This window comes from Thamnophis elegans, chromosome 12 (genome assembly GCF_009769535.1).
Source record: "Thamnophis elegans isolate rThaEle1 chromosome 12, rThaEle1.pri, whole genome shotgun sequence".
Classification (NCBI taxonomy): domain Eukaryota; kingdom Metazoa; phylum Chordata; class Lepidosauria; order Squamata; family Colubridae; genus Thamnophis; species Thamnophis elegans.
The window spans coordinates 56,643,122-56,669,125 of NC_045552.1; the positions used below are offsets into that span (position 1 = coordinate 56,643,122).

Sequence of the window (26,004 nt, forward strand, 5' to 3'; positions counted from 1 at the left end):
ACCTAGTCGGGACCCTGAGACTGGCAAAGGGGAAGAGACAGCAACCTAGCCAGGATGGCCTGGTGGTTAAGGCACCAGGCTAGAAAACGGGGCCATGAGTTCAAGTCCTGCCTTAGCCATGAAAGCTAAAGCCATCTGGGTGACCTATGCCCGTCCCCCCCTCAGCCCACCTCACTGGGTTGTTAGAAAAATAGGAAGAGGAAGGTATGTTTAAATATGTCCGCTGCCTTGAGTTATTTGTAAGGGATTCAAATAAAACTAAATCCCTATCCTCAAAGGCACATTTTTCCAATCATCCTTTAAAAAAAAAAAAAAACCCTGAAAGCATTTCAAACCTTCAAAACCACGGGGCAGAATTAAACATACCAGCCTATATGAAAAGGGAAGAGTGGGCTGCCTATATTTCATTATTGTTAAGGGACATTTTTTACTTAAACACGGATTCAGCGTAACCAGGTTTAGGGAAAGAGTCGGCCCAGAGACATCTAGTCAGCTGATATCTACATTTCTCATTCTATTTATAATTTATAATCGTATTATTTTTTATTATTCATATATATCATCTATCTACAGTACTGTGCAAAAGTTTTAGGCAGGTGTGAAAAAAATGCTTATAAACAATGCTTTTAAAAAATGGAAGTGTTAAACGTTATGTTCATAAATGAACAAAATGCAGTGAATGAACAAAAGAGAAATCTAATCAAATAAGTATTTGGTGACACAACCCTTTGCCTTCAAAACAGCAGCAATTCTTCTAGGTACACTTGCACACAGTTTTTGAAAGAACTCGGCTGGTAGGTTGTTCCAAACACCTTGGAGAACTAACCACAGATCTCCTGTGGATGTAGGCTTTCTCACATCCTTCTGTCTCTTCATGTAATCCCAGACACACTCGGTGATGTTGAGATCAGGGCTCTGTGGGGGGCCATGCCATCACTTCCAGTACTTCTTGACGCTGAAGATAGTTCTTAATGACTTTTGGCTGTATGCTTGGGGTCGTTGTCTTGCTGCAGAATAAATTTGGGGCCAATCATACGCCTCCCTGATGGTACTGCATGATGGATAAGGTATCCGCCTGTATTTCTCAGCATTGAGAACACCATTAATTCCTGACCAAATCTCCAACTCCATTGCAGAAACGCAGCCCCAAACATTCAAGGAAGCTCCACCGTGCTTCACTGTTGCCTGCAAACGCTCATTATTGTACCGCTCTCCAGCCCTTCGACGAACACACTGCTTCTGCTACAGCCAAATATTCCACATTTTTGACTCATCGGTCCAGAGCACCTGCTGCAATTTTCTGCACCCCAGTTTCCTATGTTTTGTGCATCCTTTAGTCGCTTGGCCTTGTTCCCACGTCGGAGGTATGGCTTTTGGCTGCAACTCTTTCCATGAAGACCCACTTCTGGCCAGACTTCTCCGGACAGTAGATGGGTGTACCTGGGTCCCACTGGTTTCTGCCAGTTCTGAGCCGATGGCACTGCTGGACATCTTCCGATTTCGAAGGGTAATAAGCTTGATGTGTCTTTCATCTGCTGCACTAAGTTTCCTTGGCCGACCACGGCGTCTACATCCTCAACGTTGCCCATTCTTTGTGCTTCTTCAAAAGAGCTTCAACAGCACATCTTGAAACCCCCGTCTGCGTTGAAATCTTTGTCTGGGGGAGATCTTGTTGATGCAGTATAACTAACCTTGTGGTCTTGTTGCTGTGCTCGATCTTGCCATGACATCAAACTGTCTTTCACAACCTCACCTTGGTAGCAGAGTTTGGCTGTTCCTCCCCCAGTTTTACGCCTCCTACCCAGCTGTTTCTGTGTCAGTTCATGACTGGGTTTCAACTACGTGTGACATTGATGATCATTAGCACCTTTTTGGTATTAATGGTTGATCATACACCTGACTATAATCCTACAAATCCCTGACTTTGTGCAAGAGTACTATGAGAAGGGATGCTGGCTTGAAGGCAAAAGGTAGTGACACCAAATATTGATTGATTTAGATTTTTGTTTTGTTCGCTCACTTTGCATTTTGACAAAATAAACAATCATTATTATATTTCTGAAGCATTCTTTGTTTACAGCATTTTTTCACACCTGCCTAAACTTTTGCAGAATACTGTATATCTGTCTGTCTGTCTGTCTGTCTAGTTAGCTAGCTATCATCTATCTATCTATCTATCTATCTATCTATCTATCTATCTATCTATCTATCTATCTATCTAGACAGCCAGTGTCTATGTTTTGTTTCATTCTCATTTTATGTATAATTTAGAATAATCTTATTTTTTATTATTTATATCTATCCAGCCGGCGTCTATTTCATTTCATTTCTCATTTTTGTTATTTTATAATACTGATTATATCTACCTACCTACCTACCTACCAACCTACCTGGCCTCTATCTATCAATTTATGTTTATCTATCTATCTATCTATCTATCTATCTATCTATCTATCTATCTATCTATCTATCTATCTATCTATCTATCTAGGCAGCTGGTGTCTATGTTTTGTTTCATTTCTCATTTTATTTATATTTATAATAATCATATTTATTTTTTATTATTTATATCTACCCAGCCGGTCTATATTTCATTTCATTTCTCATTTTATTTATAATTTATAATAATCTGATCTGTCTATGATTATCTACGCAGCCGGTGTCTATGTTTTGTTTCATTCTCATTTTATTTATAATTCAAATAATTCATATCTATCTATCTATCTATCTATCTATCTATCTATTATCTATCTATCTATCTATCATTATCTAGGCAGCGGTGTCTTGGTTTTTTTTTTCATTTCTCATTTTATTTGTAATTTAGAATCGATTTATTTTTATTATATCTATCCAGCCGGTGTCTACATTTCATTTCTCATTTATTTATAATTTATAATTTGATATCTATCTTATCTATCTATCTATCTATCTATCTATCTATCTATCTATCATATCTAGGCAGCCGGTGTCTACATTTCATTTCTCATTTTATTTTACTTTATAATAATTTGATATCTATCTATCTATCTATCTATCTATCTATCTACTATCTATCTATCTATCTATCATTATCTAGGCAGCTGGTGTCTTGGTTTTTTTTTCATTTCTCATTCTATTTATAATTTAGAATCGTATTTATTTTTTATTTCTTATATCTATCCAGCCAGTGTCTATATTTCATTTCTCATTTTATTTATACTTTATAATAATTTTATCTATCTATCTATCTATCTATCTATCTATCTATCTATCTATCTCATTATCTAGGCAGCCGGTGTCACATTTCATTTCTCATTTTATTTATACTTTATAATTTGATCTATCTATCTATCTATCTATTTATCTATCTATTTATCTATCTATCTATCTATCTAATCTATCTAATCTATCTATCATTATCTAGGCAGCCGGTGTCTATATTTTGTTTCATTTCTCATTTCATTTCTCATTTTATTTATACTTTATAATTTGATCGATCTATCTATCTATCTATCTATCTATCTATCTATCTATCTATCTATCTATCTATCTATCTATCTATCTAATCTATCATTATCTAGGCAGCCGGTGTCTATATTTGTTTCATTTCTCATTTCATTTCTCATTTATAATACATTTATTTATTTAGCCACCCGGGGCGACTCAGTCCGAGCGGCTCATCTGAGGTAAAAGCACCTTTGGGCGGGAACCGCCGCTCTTTCCTCGCGCCCAACCGACCCCCCGGGCGGGGGGGGGGGAAAGGAGAGGCAGGGGGGGGGAGATGTTTCCCGCCAGGGGCGTCCGCGCGCCCCCCGACCCCACCCTTTCCCCTCCTCCCACGCTCCGCCCACTGGGGGGGGGCGTGGCGTGGCGCGCGCCTCCCTCCGCCCCCCCTCCCCCGCCGCTCCCCACCCCTCCCCGCGGCGAGGAGCAGAAGCAGCGGCGGCATCGGCTGCTTGCGGGGCGGAGCAGCGCGGCGGCCGCCTTCCTTGCCGCCATGGCCGGAAACAGCGGAGGCCGTTGCATCGTGGTGAGGAGCTGGGGGGGGGGGGGAGAGAGAGAGAGGGAGGGAGGGGGGCGTCCTGGCAGCGTTGCCTGGCAACCGGGCGCGCGGAAGAAGCGGGGGGGGGTTTCTGTTCGTGGTGGTAGTGGTGGTGGGGGGGGGGGAAGAGAGTAAGATAAACACACCCTCCACGCCTGGCGGGGTGGGGAGGCCTTTTAGCCGGGAGGGAGGAGGCCGAAGCCCCTGGCGAAGGTCTTGGGCATGTCCAGAGCGCCTCTGGATCAACTCCACCCAGGGGGCTTCCATTCATTGCTGCTTTTGCCCCCCACCCTCTCCCCAAAGACCCTGCCCACCCTCTTGGCCTGGGGAGGGGCGGGGGGGGGCGGGATGGTCAGCAGAAAGCAGGAGAGGGCCATCTATTTTGGGGGAGGCCTGCAAAGTGACCTCTGTGCCCTGGCAGACCCTGCCAGTGGGGGGGGAGGGCATCCCTTGTTGGGGGGGGGCAGAGAAACCCCTTGGGGGGGGGAGAAGGAGACCCGCAGCAGGGCTGGGGGGTTTCTTCAGGGCAGACAGGGCACAGAGGGGACCTTATCAGACCTCTCCCCCCCCCCCCAAACAGCCAGGAGGGGCTTTCTTTGGTTCTCCCCCCTCCCCACTTTGCCAGCTGCAGGAGGAAGCAGCCAGGGAGGGAGGGCAGGTGGGCTCTTCCCCACCCCAGAGACCTTGTTAGGAAGGTTTTTTTTCCCCCTAGCCTGGAGCCAAGAGAAGTCTTTCCAATCACCACCACCACCACCACCCTCTGTCGGCCGTGTCCTTTTAAAGGCCTCAACCGCCGGAGGGTGGTGGGTGGGTGCCACCCAGATGCCCAGCTAGGCCGTCCTCCCCATCCCACCCACCCTTGTCCGAGAGCAAAGGGAAATTCGAAAAGTTTTTTTTTGCATGCCTGGCAGCACGAGCGATGCTTTAAAGAGGCAGAGAGAGATTCCTGCACAAAAGATCCCAAGATCCGCTTGCCCGGAATCCTGGAAAGCCGCTGGCTGGCTGGCGTGTGCCTGGTGGATGGGATCCTCCCTGGCAAATAGGCAGGGGCAGCCTCTACTGCCTCCATTCATCAGACACGTGCTGAGATGAGCAATTTCCTGCTCCGGGCTTAAGAGAAGATACCTGGCTCTGCTTTGCGGGGGAAACCCTTTCCATCCTTCCTGGAAAAGGGCCTGGGGGGGGGCTTGGGTGAGGAAGCTGAACCTTCAGGAGTTAGGAAAGGCAGACTGGAGGACCCCCTTGGTCATCACACCCACCCACCCCCCAATAAGGCAGCAACTTTTTTTTTTTTTGTGAAAATACAGGAGCTCTGTGAGATCTTGGACCTTGGTGCTTCCTCATCGGTCAGCCGGGTCTTCCTCTCCGAAGTTCTGTTTGATTTATTCTTCTTTTTTTTTTTAAACTGGCGGGTGGGGGAGATACTCTTACGGGAAGTATTGGCGCTGCTCGAACAGAATTGATAAGGAGAGAAAAATATCAGCTATAACAACGTGGAGGGTTGTTTTTTTTTTAAAAGTCATCCTGTGTCTTTTGTGCAAGTAAGTTAATGGTTAGTTAGGAGAAGACATTTATCGTAACCAGACTCTCTGCTTTTATTTTATTATTTTTTTTTGAAAAGCTTTTTTTCAATTTCTATTTTCACCTACCGTATTTTTCAGAGTATAAGACGTGCCTAGATTTTGGGGAGGAAAACAAGGGAGAATACATAATAGCGTTTGTTAAGATGTAATGATGTACTTGTGGATATTTACTGTATTTTTCGGAGTATAAGATGCACCTTTTCCCTCACTAAAAGAGGGTGAAAATATGGGTGCGTCTTATACCCTGAATATAGCCCTTTGGCCTCTACCTCCTAGCAATTTGCCTCCTTGCAACAAACAGCACAGAGAATATACACTGTTTGTCGTGTTATATTTCAAACTGCACTTGTACAGATGCTGTTAAAATTGATGTGCTTTCTGGAAGTATACGGTACTCTCTGCTATTTAAAAGAATAGCACTTTTAAAAACAATAGCTGGGGGCCTCTTCAGATCAAGCATTTATTTTAAAAAGCTTCCTCATTTTGTTAAGTTGTCTAGAATAATAATAAGCAGCCTTTAAAAAAATAGTCTAATAATTGAACATTCAGTAGGCATTTATAGTTACCGATTTACCTCCTTGCAGCAAACAGCCTGATTAGCACAAGAAAACAAAAATCTGTTTCCTAGCAATTTGCCAGCAAGCAGCAAGTTTCACTTTCACTTTCTCCCCGATCATCAGCTGTTACAGGCTGCAGGGATTGCTATGGGCTATTAAAGCCCCCATTTGCTGCAAAGAGGTAAATTGCTGGGAGGCAGAGGCCAAAGGGTTGGGTGGAGCTATATTCAGGGTATAAGACGCACCCAAATTTTCACCCTCTTTTAGTGGGGGAAAAGGTGCATCTTCACTCTGAAAAATACAGTAAGTAGCAACAAGTACATCATTATAACAAACGCTATTATGTATTCTCCAATATTCTATCAATTCCTCTCGCCAACTACCCACAATAACTCTCATTTGCTCTTCTGCTTTCCTTACACCATATTATACCCTATTCCACAAAGGCACTACCTCCTCTCTCCTCCTCCCTACCTCCTTCCTTCCTTCTTCCATCCCTCTCTTCTCTACTTCCCCTCCCTCTCTTCTCCTCTTTCCACTCCTCTCTCTCTACTCTATTCCTCACCTCTTCTTCCCGTGACCCGACAAAAGCGCAAACAAATAAGCGCGCCGACAACACCGCGGCGCTAAAACCGCGATGTCAAAAGCGCGCTGACAGCGCGCCGACAGAAGCGCGATTTAATTTAAGGTAAGGTTTACGGTAAGGTTTAGGGTTAGGTTTAGGGTTAGGTTTAGGGTTAGGTTTAGGTTTAGGGTTAGGTTCAGGGTTCCGTTATAGCGCGCTTCTGTCGGCACGGTTTTGTCGGCGCGCTTTAGGGCTAATTAGTCGCTCATTCGTCGCGCGGTTTTGTCGGTGGCTTTAGTCACCGCGGTTTAGTCAGGCGCGCTTTTGTTGTGCGCGCATTTGTGGTGGAACCCTTCTTCCCTCTCTCCTGTCCCCTCTCTTCCCCTCATTCTCTGCTTTCATGATGAGAGGAGAGGGGAGATGATGTTCCTGTGTGATATATATATCTGATTTTTCCATTCCGTTAAATCTGCAGACGTGACCTAGAACTTTGACCTTCGGGGTGGAAGGGGAGAATCTCTCCCCTATCAAAACACCACAAGTAGAACTCTGTAAACTTCCAACCTGGTTTATTAGTTTATTGCTTTCATGCTCCTTTTTTGTTTAACCGAAGATAAGATACATGGTTGTGTAAATGACAACCAATTGATCTTGAAAGATAACTAATAACGAAAGAAGATGTGCTGTAAGGGTTCAAAAAAAAAACCCCCAGAGTAATCGGAATTTTACTGCTTAAGCATCGTGGCAGTTTCTAGAATGTTTTTTTGAACTTTTCTGGGTTCAGACATGCTTTTTAGCCAATCTGCCTGAGCCTGCCTTGCAGTCACCAAAGGGAGGAAATGCTCCAGCTTTATTTCTTTCTTGCTCAAATTACTGATTTGCTCCTGCAGCCTAGCTGGATGTTTGCATCTGCAGAGCATTTCTCCAGAAAATGTTGACTGCAAGGAGTTCCTTCTCTAGTTATGCATTGGTGCTCGGGTAACACATCGGCACATAGAATATTGGATAGGAAAACAGGTGTGTTAGCCTCATCGTTGATATAGGGAGCTCTTCCAGCTTATGTTTTGCATAAACTGATATAATATATATTTGTGTGTGTGTGTGGTTTTGTATTTGTGCACAAATGTATCAAAGGCAACAGTAAAAATATTGAGTTTCTGTCGTGATGGTCTCTTGTGACGAGCCGATGGACAGATAATGGAAGCAGTTAGCTTCCTCCCATAATTGGGGCATACCGGGGTTGTTATATATATTAAATCGATTTATAGGCCGCCTAATCCCAGAGGAGCTCAAATGATAGCGGAACTCTGCTTGCTTTGGTTTAAAAGTAAAAGTTTTTTTTTTTAATGGCATCCAAATGTCTTGGGTTTTAATATGTTAGAATTCCATTTTGTCCAGTACTGTTGGATACACTAAATCAGGGGCATCCAATCTTGGAAACTTTAAGACTTGTGGATTTCAACTCCCAGAATTCCCCGGCCAGCTGGCTGGGAATTCTGGGAATTGAAGTCCACAAGTCTTAAATTTTGCTGTGGAATTCTGGGAGTTGAATCCACAAGTCTTAAAGTTAGTTGGGGAATTCTGGGAGTTGAAGTCCACAAGTCTTAAAGTTGGCTGGGGAATTCTGGGAGTTGAAGTCCACAAGTCTTAAAGTTAGCTGGGGAATTCTGGGAGTTGAAGTCCACAAGTCTTAAAGTTAGCTGGGGAATTCTGGGAGTTGAAGTCCACAAGTCTTAAAGTTGGCTGGGGAATTCTGGGAGTTGAAGTCCACAAGTCTTAAAGTTGGCTGGGGAATTCTGGGAGTTGAATCCACAAGTCTTAAAGTTAGCTGGGGAATTCTGGGAGTTGAAGTCCACAAGTCTTAAAGTTAGCTGGGGAATTCTGGGAGTTGAAGTCCGCAAGTAAAGTGGCTGGGGAATTCTGGGAGTTGAAGTCCACAAGTCTTAAAGTTGCTGGGGAATTCTGGGAGTTGAAGTCCACAAGTCTTAAAGTTGCTGGGGAATTCTGGGAGTTGAAGTCCACAAGTCTTAAAGTTAGCTGGGGAATTCTGGGAGTTGAAGTCCACAAGTCTTAAAGTTGCTGGGGAATTCTGGGAGTTGAAGTCCACAAGTCTTAAAGTTGGCTGGGGAATTCAGGGAGTTCAACATCCACAAGTCTTAAAGTTGGCTGGGGAATTCTGGGAGTTGAAGCCCACAAGTCTTAAAAGTTCCCCAAAGTTCCCAAACGCCTCTGCACTAAATCACGGCTTGGAATGTTACAAATATTTAACATTTGCTGAAAGGTTTTGAATAGGCCCTGGCTTCTTTGCAAAAGATCTTCACACACTGGAATCTCCAAGATGGAATCTTTGCAAACTCCCTTGTCTCGTTCAATAAGGGTGGATCACAGACCACGATGCTCCTCTCTCTTGCGGGATGCAGCTTTCCTTGGGGACTCTGCAAACCACATGTTGTCTGCACTCTGAAATATGCTTCGAATGCAAACGCAGTTCCTCGCAGGTTGTAACGATGATATTGTCCAGCCGTGCGTTCTTCCTGCGGGGTGTTGAGTTCCAGGTTTAAGTCAAAACGGGCTGGCGGTGCAGAAATGGCTGCTTTCGAAGCTGATTTGGGTGGCAGGGCTAGAAAATACCTGGATGTTCTTTTCCGGATTGTTCCGTGGAGAAGCAAAGGTGTGGCAGTGTGGAAAGGCGGCCGGTTGTTAAACTTTAGTCTGTGGAACCTTGCCAGCCGTGCGTTTTAATTCCATGCGTGCCAAGCTGCTTTTGCATCAGTGGCTTCTTTTTATGAAGTCAGAAATTGCGGCCTGCCCCGCTCTCAACTTGCTTTGCTGACCATCCCCTGCATTCTTTCCCAGCAGGATTCTTTATTTTTCAAAAACGATACTTGCCCTTCACATAAATGAAGAAAACCTGAATTGCTCCTTTGTCTCAAGGAATCAAATCATTCTGAAAAGATTGATTGATTTGATTTGATTTTATTACATTTATATGCTGCCCTTTTCCCCCGAAGGGGACTCAGGGCGGCTCACAATTCAAATCAGGGAAGGGGGGTACAGACAGGAAATAAAAAGACGAAACATAACAATACATAATTTAAAAAACACACAACAGTCATACCATTCGAGACGGGGGCAACAGCTCTTAGCCCCAGGCCTGTTGGAACAGCCAGGTTTTAAGGGCTTTGCGGAAGGCCTGGAGGGTGGTGAGGGTTCGAATCTCCACGGGGAGTTCGTTCCAGAGGGTCAGGCAGCAGCCACAGAGAAGGCTCTCCTCCGGGTAGTCGCCAGTCGACACTGGCCGGCGGATGGAATTCGGAGGAGGCCTAGTCTGTGGGATCTAATCGGTGTAGGGAGTGATTGGCAGCAGGCGGTTCTCAAGTACCCAGGTCCAATACCATGAAGGGCTTTATAAGTGACGACTAGCGCCTTGAAGTGTATCCGGAGACCAATAGGCAGCCAGTGCAGCTCGCGGAGGATAGGTGTAACGTGGTGAACCGAGGTGCACCCACGATCGCTCGCGCGGCTGCATTCTGGACAAGCTGAAGTCTCCGAATGCTCTTCAAGGGCTGCCCCATGTAGAGCACGTTGCAAACGCCACAATCCTGAGATTTTAGTCTCCCCCCCCCCCAAAAAAAAATGCCAAGCATGCAACTCCCCCCACCCCAGGCCACGGATGCCGGGTAGGGAGAAAACCCAGAGACCCTCCCTGGCTTCTGCTGTGGGCTGCTCTCTGCAGAGACATCATTTATTTATTGTTATTTTATTTATTGTTAAAATATATGCCGCCCAATCCCGAAGGACTCCGTTATCTCTGACCTCGCCCTGTTTTTGTTCCCCCTCCGCGCCTTTTAGATTGGAGACGACGAACAGGTTACGACCTGGATTTGTTCTGCATCCCCAAACATTACGCGGATGATTTGGACAAAGTCTTCATTCCTCACGGGCTCATCATGGACAGGTTGGTCCGACTTGCCGCGTCTGTCCTGAAATGCCGGTTTCCCTGCAAGATGCAGCAGGCTTGCGACCCCCAAGGAGGCCAGCATTCATGTTGCTAAGCGGAGACCGCTGTTAAGAGAGTTCTGCCCCATTTTACGGCCTTTTTTTTTGCCGTGAATCGCTGCAGTTGTTGAGTGAGGGACATCGTCGTTAACTGAATGGCTTCCCCGTTAACTTTGCTTGTCAGAAGGTCGCAAAACGAGGATCACGTGACTCCCCCCAATTTAGGGGTTGCTGTGACCGTCACGAATACCAGTCGGTTGCTTAGCGCCCAGGTTTTGATTACGTGACCATGGGGATGGTCGTAAGTGTGGAAAACGATCGTAAGTCACTTTTTTCAACGGTGCCGTTCTAACTTTGAAGGGCCACTTAGCGGACTATTATAAGTCAAAGACTTGCCCTTACGAGCTGGCTTTAAGGAACTTCCCCTGATGAAGATTCACTCCTCTGCAACCAAAGCGGTGTATAAATTTAGTCAAGGGACAAAGCAGGGTGCCCCACCCGCCAAGGATGCCCCCCCTGAAAGGAAGATGGGGCTTGCTAGGCGCAGCTGGTGACATTTTTACCAGATCTGCGTAAAAAAAGGCCAGCCGTTCATCAGCTTCTGTGCCACAATGGCTTCAAGCATTAGACCTTTAAAAATGTCCCCAGCATTAATAATCTTTGGTTTTATCCTACGAAGCAGATGCCTAGCAATCTGGACAAATATAATACAGCTCCCGCAGCTGCCTAATCATTTTTCCTTCTCATAAATAATATTCCCTTCACTAAAAGGTGGGATCGAATGATGGATATAGCTATATAGAGATAGATAGATAGATAGATAGATAGAGATAGATAGATAGATGGATGGATGGATGGATGGATGGATGGATGGAGGGATGGATGGATGGATGGATGGATGGATGGATAGATAGATAGATAGATAGATAGATAGATAGATAGATAGATAGATAGTATAGATAGATGATAGATAGATAGATAGATAGATAGACAGATAGATAGATAGATAGATAGATAGATAGATAGATAGATAGATAGATAGATAGATGAGATAGATAGATAGAGATAGATAGATGATAGATAGATAGAGAGAGATAGATGATAGATAGATAGAGAGAGATAGAGAGATAGAGAAAGAGATAGATATGAATAATAATATTATAAATTATAAATAAATGAGAAATGAAATGTAGACACCGGCTGCCTAGATAGATGGGTAGGTAGGTACGTACATACATACATACATACAATACGATAGAGATAGAGACAGATGTAAAGATATGTGATATATAGATATAGATATAAACATTAAGACTCGTAGACTTCAACTCCCAGAATTCCCCCAGCCAGCCAGGTGCGGCTGGCTGGGGAATTCTGGGAGTTGAAGTCCACAAGTGGGCAAGGTTTGACAACCCTCCACCCCGAATGTAGGATGTAAATGAAGTCGGTGTATAATGTAACATGCATAGCAGGCTTTGCTGCAGTAGTTCCCTTTTTTAGCATACCTCGAAGGCATGGCTCTCCCAACCCGAAAACGTTTCGCTGCTTTGCTTTTGAATTCCTGGACAGGCCCCTCTCGCACCCCCACCCCCTCTTCTGCCCCTGGTAATCGGGCCGTTGCAGAACTGGATTTCCCTTTCCTTTCCCCAAATCCCGCTTCCCCGATCCCTTCCGAAGGTCGTGCAGTCGCTTTCTGGAGGCTGAGATTGCTTTGGCACGAGCTCCTAGAAGTTCTGCGGCTGTTTTGGCAGCCCCCGTGATTTGATTAACCTGGCAAGTGAGAAAGCAGGATGTCATTGAGCAAACAGGTCAACAGTCATATCACTATCAGATGGGAGGTTATTTATTATTTTTTTTAAAAAAGCTGTATTTGTTTCCTTTCCACCTTTGTTTCCTAAAACTGGGTTGAAAACCACTGGATTTTAGCTGGGCGCGAACACCCAGCGTCTCTGCATTCACGACAGTCCATTTAATGACCTCCTGAAGCTACGACAGCACTGAGAAAAGTCACGTACGACTGTTTTCATATTCGTGACTGTTTGGAGCCTCCCCGTCGTCGGGTGATCAAAATTCAGGCGCTCACATTTACGACGGTCGCAGGGTTACGTGATTTCCCCCCCCCCTCTGGCGATCCGTCTGACCAAAGTCAACGAGGAAATCAGATTCCCTTAACGGACCGTGTCGCTAACTTAACTGCAGCGGTACAAGAGAAGTTGTAAAATGGGGCAGGGCTCACTTTAACGACTGTTTCGGTTAGCAACGGAAATTTTGAGTGGTCCTCCGCGGAGGAGTACTCGTAGTAAATCTCATTTTCTTCTTCTTTTTTTCTTTTCTTTTTCCCCCTTAGGACGGAGAGGTTAGCCCGGAAATTATGAAAGCCATGGGGGGACACCACATTGTGGCTCTCTGCGTCCTGAAAGGAGGCTACAAATTTTTTTGCCGATTTGCTGGATTATATTAAAGCCCTGAATCGGAAACAGCGACAAGTCCATTCCGATGGACCGTGGACTTCATCCGCCTGAAGAGCTACTGCGTAAGTCCGGTCTGTTGGAGACGCGCTTTTTGAATTCGCGTCTTATTGCCCGCTAGAATTCGGAGCCTGCAAGAATACTCCTAGAATAATCAGGCCTTTCAGTAACGTGATTGCACTTGTATACTGTTGCTCTTTCATTCCAGTGTTAAATAGGACAAGCCGAATATATTAATAGATAGGAGAAATACACCGAAGGGAGGAGTAGAGGGATAGAAGAAAGAGGGGTAGAGAGGGTGGGAGAGAGGACTGGAGGGAGAGTGAGAAGGAAGGGAGGGAGCGTATCGGGAGAGAGGTGTGGTAGAGGGGGAGGGGAAGTAGGGTAGAGGGGAATGATGGAGGGAAGATGGAAAGTTGGAGGGGCGCAAAAGAAAGGGTGTATGGAGGGTTGAAGAGATACATTGGGTTTTCTATTTTTGGGGTATTATTGACAAGAGGAATGGCTGTGTTTATTGTTTAATGTTATAGGCCCCGGTTCTGCACAGTATATATGTGACTGTACGAAAATGAAATGGAAAATAAAAACACATTTACAAGAAACACATGAAAAAATTTAAAAAAAAGTAACAATTAAATAAAACACAGAATAATCAGGTCTTTCCTTGGTGGCAAAACCCTTTCTGAAATGGGGGCGGGGGGAAAACAGGCAGTAATTTGAAAACAATGTAGGCTCCTTCTCTCTCCTTCAAATCTTACTGTGACCCATGAAGTCCAATCATGCAGGAACAGTGATTGGGTTCCGTTTTTGCTCCAAACGCAGTGTTTCTCAACCTTGGCAACTTGAAGATGTCCGGACTTCAAGTTGCTAAGGTGAGAAACACTGGTCCCAAAGCAAACCAGGGGGAGCATTTCTGGTTGGGGTGAGAAACGACCTCAACAGAAGGATAAAGACTGTGTTCTCTCTGAGCAGGGGGTGAGCACATTTCCCCGGGGCATAAAACCCAGGGTGAAAATCCTACAGGTTCGGGCCAGTTCGCCCAAACTGGTAGTAAAAAAATGCTTAACAAGGTAAACAAATGTTCCAACCATCAGCTGTGCTGCGCCGATGATCGGAACTTCTTTTAAACGTTTTTTAGCATTTTAGTTTTTGCTCCCAGGAGGCTTCCCTGAGGCCTGCTAGGCCAAAAATGGGGAGCGGGGTGTGCTGTGAAGAAAGGGAGAGGGGAGGGAGGAAGAGAGAGAGAGAGGAGGGAGGGAGGGAGAAAGAGGAGAGGGGGGAGGGAGGAAGAGAGTGGGAGGAGAGAGAGGGGAGGGAGGGAGAAAGAGAGAAGGGGAGGGAGGAAGAGAGAGAAAAAGAGAGAGAGAGAGGAGGGAGGGAGAAAGAGAGAGGGGGGAGGGAGGAAGAGAGAGAGAGAGGAGGGAGGGAGGGAGGAAAGAGAGGGGAGAAGAGAGAGAGAGAGAGGAGGAGGGAGGGAGAAAGAGAGGTCGAGGGAGGAAGAGAGAGAGAGAGGAGGGAGGGAGGGAGAGAAAGGAGAGAGGGGGAGGGAGGAAGAGAGAGTGAGTGAGAGAGAGGAGGGAGGGAGGGAAAGAGAGAGAGGAGGGAGGAAAGGAGGACCACAAACCTGGCATTAAATGCAGCTGCAGAGGATTACCTTGAAAGAGCACAGCAATCCAGGCCTGGAAGGGACTTGGAGGTCATCTAGTCCAACCCCCTGCTCCAGCAGGACAGTGTTAAAGTGAGTTTCCGTATTTTGACCCTCCCCCAAAGTCACATAACTGCATAGCCATGCCCACCCAGTCACATTACCCCCTCCCCCCACCGTCAAGCCACACCCACAGAACCAGTAGGAACCCTTTTTAGATTTCACCACTGCATAAACCCATCTAAAGGAGTGGGGTTTTACCTTGGACTCTACGTGCCTTGCAAGATTAGGCAAGAGGAAAAAAAACCTTGTTTTGCAGGATGCATCACAGCTAAGGAAAACATGACTTTTCCTTTTGCTATGAGGGGGGACGAAGCCACAGGCTTGCTAATGTTTTTAAAAGTTTCCAATTTCAAAAAGGGCTGTGGTGGAGTTTTTTCTCTCTCTCTCTTTCCTTTCCCGGAGGTTTCTGTAGTATTAATAACAGCTTTTACTTCTTCTTTTTTTTTGTCTTCTTTTTTCCCCGACTAAACTTAGAATGACAGTCAACCGGGGATATCAAAGTAATTGGCGGGGATGACTTATCAACCTTGACTGGGAAGGTATGTGCCAAAAGAAGAACACAGATACGGAGGCTTCTGGAAAGCAGGGATGTGCAATGCTCCGTCCCTCGTTCATCAGCAAAATGTACTTAAAATGAAATGCAATTAAAGGTGTGAAAGCATTTCATTTAAAAAAGAAAAATAGTCCGTTCAAAAACGTCGCCAAGTTTCCCTTGCAATTCTGGCTTTGTCAGAAAGCTTTGCTAGCTAATCATGTGGCTCCTTTCTGCCCCATTGCGAGGATGCAGGGTACACATTTTTATAGACACAGAAATGGTGCTCTTGTCCCTTTAGGGAAGGGAAGGAGATGAAACCAGAAAAAATTAAATCCATGCACTCTTCCACGTAAGGGGGTTCCTATGTTGGCCCCACATCGCTGTTGTTTGAACACCAGATCCTGGGATCAAAAAGAAACAGACATTATTAATTCGAGCGGATTCTCCCAAAGGCTTCCAGATGTTTCAAGTGATCCCTTTCCTAAGTTCAGCCGTAGAGTTCCTGATTTAAAAAACCGTCGGTCTCTAGATGTGGTGTTCAAAAACATTTTGTTAGTTTTTGGCCATGAGAAAGTAGTTAAACCACTTCAGAAATGCTAGCTAACTAAAAGCATTTAGGATGTGCTTCCTAAGGTGTTTAATTCATTGTCTTTCCTAGTTTTAATTGTTGCTGCTTTGTGGTTACGACGTTTACGTTTGAACTTAATTGTTTAAAGTCCCAAAGAATGTACTCACGAGCTCTTAATAATTTTTGTATTTTAAACACCCGGTACAATTTGTACCCATTTTCTCCTGGCCTGTTTTATAGGTGGGGCATTTACCTATGATTACGTGGTAGTTAATTAGTTTTTAAAAAATGAAAAATAGAAGTCGGAGTTAAAAACTGAACTAAAATCACTGATGGCGTTCTGTCTCTTCTTTTTCAGAATGTCTTGATTGTAGAAGTAAGTACTTCAGTTGGCAGTTACTACCTTTAAGCATGTTTTGGGGCCCGTTGTATGTATGTTTTGGGGAACGATCCCTGTGGAACGACCTACCTGCAGAGATTCGGACCCTTACTACTTTCCCGGCCTTCCGTAAGCCGTCAAGTCCTGGCTGTTCCGGCAGGCCTGGGGCTGTTGATTGATATCCAGCCCCGCTTAGATGGAATGGGTGACGTGAATTTTAATACTGTATTTTATTTTTATTTTAATCCCTATTTTTTAAAATTAAATGTTTCTTGTCTGTTGTGAGCCGCCCAGAGTCCCTATGGGAGTGGGCGGCATACAAATTCTAATAAACTTGAAACTTGGGGATGAGGGACACCATTCCTCATCCCCGTTGATTGATTAACTCACTTGGTGACCAAATGCACATTAATAATTCACGTCAAGTTTACTTGCCTTCGTAAAATGCAAGTAAAGACACTTGATCAAGTTTTAATCATGTATGTTAAGCCCCGAAGCTATCTCCTTTGTATTATTATTATTATTTTATTATATTATTATTTAATGGATTTAAAGGCCACCCAATCCCGGAGGACATATATCTTTGTAGATATATTCTCTTTATTATTATTTTTCTAGGCGGAATGTGTCCCCATGCAGCATTTCATTTTATTCTGGCCAGTCACTCATCCGAACTAGATATCATTTGCTGTAATTTTCCTCCAGAACAAGCTGGTGTGTGATCCTTTCGTTTGTTTCCTCCTCAGGATATCATCGACACTGGGAAGACCATGCAGACTCTCCTGTCCTTGCTCCAGCAGTACAATCCAAAGATGGTCAAGTAGCAAGGTCAGAGCTTACCCTTCCCTGCGTCCGTGTCACTTCTGAAAGCTCTACCACCACCCCCTCCCCAGGCAGGGCAGAACAAACAGTGATCCCACTTTCAGCTAATGTTATGGCCCACCAGCGGACCTGGTAGCAGGTTTGAACATTGAGGAGGTTGGGTGAAGAACCTGGGCCAGTCCTGGAGTCTGGGGAAGGCTCGGACGGGGGCTCTGTGTCGGAGGCAGAGAGGGGGACAGAGCCGTATGCCAGTTATCAGCTGCCTTCGGGAGTCAGACATCAGTGAGGCAGAAGAACAGCTGGAGCCTGTTCCCAGTGTGCGCATGCACAGAGTTGCCAGACAGCTAAAGAACAGGGTCGACTGGGGAGTAAGGCCACAGGTGGCGATGAATGGCCCCTCCCAGAGGAAATAAAAGAGGAACGAAAGGGGAGTGGAGTTTGCAGGAGACAATTAGTTCGCTTCATTGGTTCGTGACTCTCTGAGTCTCCTGGCCATATTTTGCAGATATCGTCCTGGCAGCTCTCCAAGCCAGATAAGGTCTGTGACTATAAATCCTCCTTCAGAAGACTTTGCTGGAAGTGAATGAGCAGAACTCACAGTCAGTTAATAAAAGGGTTTTTTTGACGGGACCAGGAGTTTGCTTCAGGCTCTCGGGAAGCCTCGGTCAGAACAGCTAACACATCCGAGCAAAGAATGTAACTTTTTGCTCAGGGGTCTTTACTTTTACTACGAAAAATCTGAGCTAGCAACATGCACTTTGTTGGCGTGCTTTAGTGAACCACAGTTTAGTGACAAAAGATTTGGGGGTGGGGGAGGGAATATCAGTGTCCATCACACGCAGCTCTCAAAAGACCTATATTTTATATTTACGATCCCTGCGGCCTCCACATTCTCTCGCCAGGAGCTGTGGTAAATTATAACCATTTTATGTACCGTATCCGGACCCTCCCTTCATCTCTGTTGGCTTCGCTGTCATTGGCTTCTAAAGCAGTTTGTCTGGCGGGCTGATGAACCGAAGACTTAGGTAGTCACTTTGGAGGGGCTTCCTTCTCCACAGTCTGAGAACCGGTAACTTCTGTGGCCATTCCTGAAGGCCTGTGATTTTGAGAAAGGCCCAGAATCATGAGTGGGGCTAATAATAATGATAATGATGATGATAATAATTCCTAGGTCCTTGGTTAGAACTCGAGCTGTTGAGCTACCCAAAGGCTGTGAATCTCACCAAAGATTAACCAAATAATAATAATAATAATAATAATCGCGCAGACTGATTAATCGCGCAGACTGATTATAAATTGCGGCACAATTCAGTAGCACAAATGATCCCCTGGAATTTGTGCAAAAATTATAATATTAAAACAGCAACAAACTGGTGGGAACATAAGCCTGAAAAAGTCACCGAAAATCAGATGGTCAAGATCTTATGGATTTCCGTATACAAACGGACAAAATACTGGCGCATAATACACCAGACATCACACTGGTTGAGAAGAATAAGGTCACAATCATAGACATCGCAATACCAGGTGATAGCAGGGTCGCCGAGAAGGAACATGAAGAAATCGCAAGATACCAGGACTTAAAAATCGAAATTCAACGACTATGGCACAAACCAGCAGTGGTATTCCAGTGGTAATTGGCACACTGGGTGCTATACCAAAAGCACTGGAATTACATTTAAAACAGTTAAAATTGACAAGATCACCATCAGTCAAATGCAAAAAAGCCGCACTGCTTGGATCTGCACGCATATTAAGAAAATACGTTACGACGTCCTAGGCCCCTGGGTGGGGCCCGACTAGTAACCAATGCCAAATCTGACGAAACAACTGGCCGCTGTGATACAATTCTATAATAATAATAATAATAATAATAATAATAATAATAATAGCCTTTATTGTCATTGCACATCATGTGTACAGCGAAATTGGTTTAGCCTCCACTGGTGCAATCCATAACAAAAAATACAAGAACGCCATAGACATAGAGAATAATACTTATACAAATAATTGGAAGGTGCAGAGGTGGGTTCCTACCAGTTCGCACCAGTTAAATCTACCGAACTGGTTAGAGGAGTTTCCACCAGTGGATCTGGAAAGCAGGCCACACCTACAGAAGAGGTTCCAAACATTTTTGAAGCCCACCACTGACACACACACACACAGACTCACAGAGAGAGAGAGAGAGAGAGAAAGGAAGAAAGAAATAAAGAAAAAAAGAAAAAAGGGACAGAGAGACAAAAGGAAGGAAGGAAGGAGAGAGGAAGGAGTTCATCAACCCGCCAGACATGGCCAGCAAGCCACTCCCATCAGGTCACATGGCCGGCAAGCCACTCCCACAAAGGAGGCCACACCCACAGGGTAGCTTCGAAAAATTTTTGAAACCCACCACTGGGGAGGCGGGGAAGGAAACTAGTCATGCGTTTCCATATGTAGGTGCAGGGATTGTGGCTGGGTTTATGAGTCTGACACCCCACGGGTAGAAGCTGTTTTTAAACCTGTTTGTCCAGCTGGCCGCACCTCGGTGTCTTCTGCCCAGTGATAAAAGTGAAAGAGAGACACCAGCCAGGGTGTGAATCATCCCTAAGCATCTTCCTCACTCTGCTGACCTGGCGGTGTCGTCCAATGGTGTTAGGGTTTCTTGTACCAAATTAATAAGGTGCCCCCAAGAATGCCAGCTGCTTTCTCTCCCCAGGCGAAGGGTGATTGGAGGAAACCTTGTTTAGGAGCTGCATGGGCCATGCACGAGGAGGGCCCATTTCCCAATCTGGCTGCCTTACCAGAGATGTATATGTTGCCTTGTGGCTTTCCCCTTCGAGCCAGCGGAGCTGCTCTGCCTTTTAAGGAGGTTTGATCCTCTGCACTTCGCAAGGAACCTGTACCTGCTGATCCGAACCAGAGACGGCGCAGTTGAGAAAGCTGCTCACCGCCGGTTTCGGTTGCCCGTAACAAGCTTCTCTCGAGTGTTGGTCATGCTCTGACCTTCAACCGAGCATTGCAGCATTGATAGCAGGCAAGCAGTCACTGAACCGGCTTCTGTACAGTAGAGATAACCTCCCCCCACCCCCCTCACACACACACACAGCCACACTCTTCCTTGTGAGGCTTGTGGGAAATAAGGCAGTGTTTGTGGGCCACTCAGCTGGCTCGCTCAAGTTCGCAGACAGGCAGAGGCCGATGTGGGGAGGAAGTGGGGTAGTGTTTCCTCTTTCTCGACCTGCCCTGCTTTAAGGAGGCAGCCGTGGCCCTTCGATTCTTTGCCCGAGCCAAGAAACAGCCTTTGCGTACACCTAAAACTCGGAGAATTTCGTCCGAAGGGCTGTTCTGTTTTTCGCCGCACCTGTGAGGAAGGGCAGGACGTAAAGCAGAGCACAGAGGGGTCCAACCTTGGCAACGTTATGCATTGCCTATAATTTTTTGCTCCTACCTGTTACTTTGAGTTGACTTTGGTTTGGCTTATTTTATTTTTTATTTTATTTTATTTCTCTATTTTTTTTTATTTCTTTTATTTTTCCCTCCCTCCCCCCCACCCTCCCCCCCAACACCCCACTTCCCTCCCCCCCACCCCCCGACTTCCCAGAGCCCATACACGGCATAGATTTTTAACAAACACAGTCTAAAATATATTGAGAAAAAGGAAATTTAAAAAAAGGGGGTTAATAACATCTCTACATTGATCTTAAGCTTCTTCCTGCTACACTAACTTTGAACAGTTTAAATCATTCCTGATCTTAAGCATAGGCTATCTGGAATTTCTTAGTCCCGTGTTTGTTTTGTATATAGTCAATCCATTTTTTTCCAGTCTCGTTTATATCTCTCATTTGAGTGATCTTTAAGATATGCCGATATTTTAGCCATCTCGGCTAAGTTTGTAACTTTCATTGTCCATTCTTGACTTGTAGGCAAGTCTTCCTTCTTCCAGTATTGTGCCACCAACAGTCTTATTTTTTATTTTATTGACAGCCTGTTGGTGAAAAGGACACCCCGAAGCGTCGGATACCGGCCTGATTGTAAGTGACTCTTGTGTAAGCATCATGTAATCTTAGAGCCCCCCCTCCCCCCCCCCGGGTATTAAGGGAACGGCCATTGAAACCAGAAATCAGTGGACTGAAACTGGTCAGCAGAGAGAGGCGCCTGTGGCAGGAGCTGGAGCTGGATTACGATAACAGCTTTTCTGCGCCTTGAAAAATCTAGTTGTTGGCTGTGTGTTTGCGGGCAAAACTAAGCCCAGCTAACAGGGTAGTAAGCCAGTGCTCAGCCCCCTTCTGTTTAAGAGAGATTTGCTCCTTAGTGACCACGTTTAGGATTTCAGTTTAACAACATTGGGGTCAAGCCCGATTTTGCAGCGTGTGCATTCGCTCTTAATTTTGGGGAGCTCTTCCAACTTCCTCCTCCCTTCTTTTTACTCACCATGGAACTTCCGGTGCCATTAGGAAAAATGCACCTGTTTAACTTACTGGCTTATAACAGACCTGGTTTGATTTTTAAAATAGAGCCCGTGCTGCAGCCCTCTTAACGAACCGCTCCCGTTAATATTATTAGTATTATTAACACGGTTGTCCCGAGCCAGAGGTGGGTTCCCGCCAGTTCGCACCTATTCGGTAGAACCGGTTCGTCAAATCTACCGAACCGGTTAGAAGAGGTTCCATCAGTGGACCCGGAAAGCAGGCCACACCTACAGAAGAGGTGCCAACATTTTTTGAAACCCACCACTGGTGGGTGTGTAATGTCCCGCAGTTATCTATGCATTAATAATGATCTAGTAATATTTCCTTATACATTTTAGGGACCTTTCCTTACATAACTGGTGTTTTCTTTCATACTTTTGGATTTCTAATTTCTGTTTCCGTTAGTTGGCGATTGCTAAAACCAATCCCACGTGAAAAAGTATTCAAAGCCTTCTTGATTTTAATTGTCAATTTATTTATCTCTGCACATTGTAATATTTATTCATTTACATATCTCTGTTTCTCCACCGTTGTGCAAACACAATTCCAGCAGCTGCTAACATGTGTAAAATTAAATATATATTATACTCCCTTTCAAACAGCCAACAAAATATTTCTGGTTTTAATTCCATATCTTGCTTTACGATTGCTTCTAACCACTAACTTCTGAATAGCTACTTGGACCGACCTAAGTACTAATTCATAATTTCATATCCGGTCACATGGGCGGCAAGCTACTCCCATCCGGTCACATGGGCAGCAAGCCACTCCCATCCGGTCACATGGGTGGCAAGCCACTCCCACAAAGGAGGCCACACCCACAGAGTAGGATCCAACAATTTTTGAAACCCACCACCGTCCCAAGCCCTGCCTAGGACTAACTTTCTGCTTTATTGTGGTTCTTTTTTCAGTTGTTGGTTTTGAAGTGCCGGACAAGTTTGTGGTTGGATACGCTCTAGATTATAACGAATACTTCAGAGATTTGAATGTAAGTTATTAACGCAGATCATATTGGGTTTTATTTTATTTTTTTAAAAAGAAACAATTTTCAAGCCTGCCTTTACTCTGCTTCTTTTAGCGACGGGAAGGAGGGGGGGGGGTCAAAAGGAAACAGCTGGAAGGGATTTTTTTTTCTTGAGGAAACAAGTCCAGAGTCCTGTGGCAACTCACAGGGCCCTCAAGCCACTTTTCCCAGCCTGATTCCCATCAGTTTGGTATGGAGCAAACGGACAAAAGTTTGTAAAAAAAAAACAGGAGACAACTTCTTGCCAAAGAAACTGTCAGAATTCAAAGACTATACAGACTTAAAAAGCAAAATTTGGACTACGGTTTTCTTCCGGTAAACGAGGAGGTGGTTAAGCAAGTGGCAGCCACGTTTACGGCCTTTTAGCCATGGTTAAATCATTACAGTTGTTAAGTGAAGCATACAGTCGTTAAGCAAACCCAGCTTCCCCCATTGGTTTTGCTTGCCAGAAGCAGGCTGGGAAGGTGGCACTGGAGATTACGTGTGTCTGTGGGATGCTGCAGCCACACAAACTGGTTTTGCCCAGGGCCCAGATTTTGATTGCGTGACCCGCAAGAATGCTACAACCGTTGTTAAGTGTGAGGACTGTTTCTTTCAGTGCCGTTGTGACTTCAAGGCCGCTAAATGGTATGGTTGTAAATGGAGGGCCACCTACTAAACAGGGAACAGCAGGGAGTTTATTTTGAACATGGCAGCCCTGTAGTGTCCCGGGGGGTGGGGGGTGTTTGCCCCAAACGTTGGCTTTCAATGCGAGAATCAGCAAAAGCTCCATCTTCTTGTTGAGCCACGGTGGTGAGAGTGCAGTACTGCAGGCGACTTCTGCTCCCTGCCGGCTGCCTGCAATTTGGCAGTTCGAATCTCACCAGGCTCAAGATTGACATAAGCCTTCCGAAATGAGGACCCAGATTGTTGGGGGCAAGAGGCTGGCTCTGCAAACCGCTTAGAGACGGCTGTAAAAGCAGTGTAAAGTGGTATATAAGTCTTAAGTGCTACTCCAAATCCAGAAGTTTGGCTTCAACCCACCAGAATCCCCAGCATGGTCTTCTGACCGGTGCAGTTCACCACATCTGGAATGAGCTCCACTGGGGGGGGGGGGAAATGAGTTGTTGAACTCCCAATTCCCAGCAGTCCTGGCCAGCAGGACGTTTGCTGAAAGAGGCTGGTCTTTGACAGTTGGGGTGACCACTTCCAAAGATTCTGGGCAGAAATTCTAAGTGTTATTGCCCTTCCTTCCTTCCTTCCTTCCTTCCCTCCCTCCCTCCCTCCCTCCCGGTGGTTAGAATGCAATATTGCAGAATAATTCTGCCCACTGCTAGGAGTTCGATCTTGAATGGCTCAAGGTTGACTCAACCTGCCATCCTTCCGAGGTGGGTAAAATGAGGACCCGGATTGTTGGGAGGGGCAAGAGGCTGACTTTGTAAACCGCTTAGAGAGGGCTGAAAGCCCTATGAAGCGGCATATAAGTCTTAAGTGCTATTTGCTATTATGAATTTGGAAGCCTCTTCCTCCTTGTCTTTCAGCACATCTGCGTGATCAGCGAGACGGGGAAAGAGAAATACAAGGCGTGACCCCGGCTGGTTTCACCCAACAGCAGCGAGACCGTGAAGCTGACCTCCAGCCCCTCCCCGCCTTTCGGTCCAAACACCAGCTTTGGATTGTGGAGTGATTCCCACTCTTTCTCTTTCTCTCTCTCTCTCTCCCCCCTTCCCTCATCATAATTGCTTGCTATAACTTATTACATATACAGCATGGGAAACTCATCTTGTTCATTTGCATTTGGGAAGTCAAAAGGAAGTTTCCGCTTCCCCCTTTTTTTAAAATTTGCACTATGCATCTCCTCCTCCTCCTCCTCCTCGCCCCTCCCTTCAGAAAAACAAATCCCCCTCCCCCACTCTTTCTCTCCCACCCGCTCGCCCCTTTTAAAAAAAAAACCTCATTGGTTCATGAAATAGTTATAAGTACTGTAAATGTATAAGGCATTTTAAGATGGGAAATCTATATTAGTAATATTTTTTAAAAAAACAAGTAATTTAAGTTTTATATTGTAATGAAATGTAATTGAGATTTTTGGGGAAAGGGGGAGGGGGGAGTGATAACCGGGTCGCTGCTCCAGGGGGGGTGGGTGGAGGGAAAGAGGCACACGGAGCACCTTTGGATAGTTTTGGAAAGGAGCATTGATGCTCTTCTGCTCCGCTGCTGCTCGGAGTCGCTCTAGTTGCCCCTTGCAGAGTTAAAAGAAAATAAGTCTATTTGGGTCTGGGGTGGGGGTGGGGGAATGCGACGCGACGACGTCAACAAAAGTTCAGGATTTGAGGGCACCGTTGCCCGCTGGCGTCCTTTGGCGAAAGGCCGATCAAAGGAAAAGCTGCTTCCACCCCAGCCGGCAACGCACAAGTTCCCCCACACAAGCTTGTGTCATTCTCCCTCCATCCTCTTTGAGTTGCGTTGCCTTTCGCATCCCACCCCCCATCGTCTTTGTATTGCGTGTCAGTGGGAAACAAAACAAAACAAAACATGATTGTAATGCTGACCCCTCTGAGGTGCACAAAGTGGATGTACTTTAAAAAATAAAAGCTGTTTCTTCAAAAATGCTTCCCCGGGCAGTTCTGAGCCGGCTCCACCGTATATTTAAAGCAATCCCTCTTTATTTTATTTTATTTATTTATTTAGCCCTCAGTTTCCCCATCCCAGGGCAATGATTTCAGGGAAGAATCCGGGCCCGTTTGGGCATTCATGCAATGATAGGCGCTGTTGGGGAAACGCTCTTGGCTTCTGGCAAAGTCGAAGGGGGCAATTCCTCTATACCAGGGGTGCCAAGCTCAATTTCATGGAGCTTCATGTTTGATCATGGGTGCCTGTGGCGGCCTGCTAGCGAAAATGGAGCTCGAGAGGGCCGTGCGTGGTCCTCGCTGGCAGAGGCACAGTGGGCTGGCCCTCCGCTTTTTTTTTTTTTTAAGGGCAGCCCAAGGGCCAAACCTAAGGACTCGCGCAGGCTGGATCCGGCCCAAGGGCCTGAGTTTTAACACCCCTGCTGTAGAAACCCACCTTTCAGACCGAGGAGCTCTCGTGTTCCTTCATAGTTGTTAGTCCCTAAGTTGTGTCTCGCTCTTCACAACCCCATAGACCGCAGCCTGCCAAAAAAAGGACCCTCCTCCAATATCCCAGAGTTTGCCCGAATTCATGTTCATTGCATCCATGACACTCTAACCCAGGGGTCAGCAACCTGTGGCTCTTCCAGCCCTCTGCTGTGGCTCGCTGTCGCCGCTTGGCTCCACAACTGATAGGGCTTTCGGTTAGGACAGGTGGAGGAAAAAGGACGCCGCGCTA

The 26,004-nt window shown here is 45.6% G+C and overlaps 1 protein-coding gene across 1 annotated transcript; it reads left to right on the forward strand.

Moving 5' to 3' along the window:
* Positions 1-1,366: 1,366 nt before the first annotated feature.
* Positions 1,367-25,171, forward strand: LOC116516154 (hypoxanthine-guanine phosphoribosyltransferase-like). Its single transcript, XM_032228557.1, is given in 14 exon segments — positions 1,367-1,507; positions 10,579-10,591; positions 10,594-10,702; positions 13,087-13,156; positions 13,158-13,199; positions 13,201-13,224; positions 13,226-13,258; positions 13,841-13,849; positions 15,384-15,440; positions 16,363-16,380; positions 17,130-17,204; positions 21,161-21,215; positions 22,565-22,641; positions 24,198-25,171. Coding segments are annotated over 14 exon segments (771 nt in total). The 3' UTR covers positions 24,246-25,171.
* The last annotated feature ends 833 nt before the right edge of the window (positions 25,172-26,004 follow it).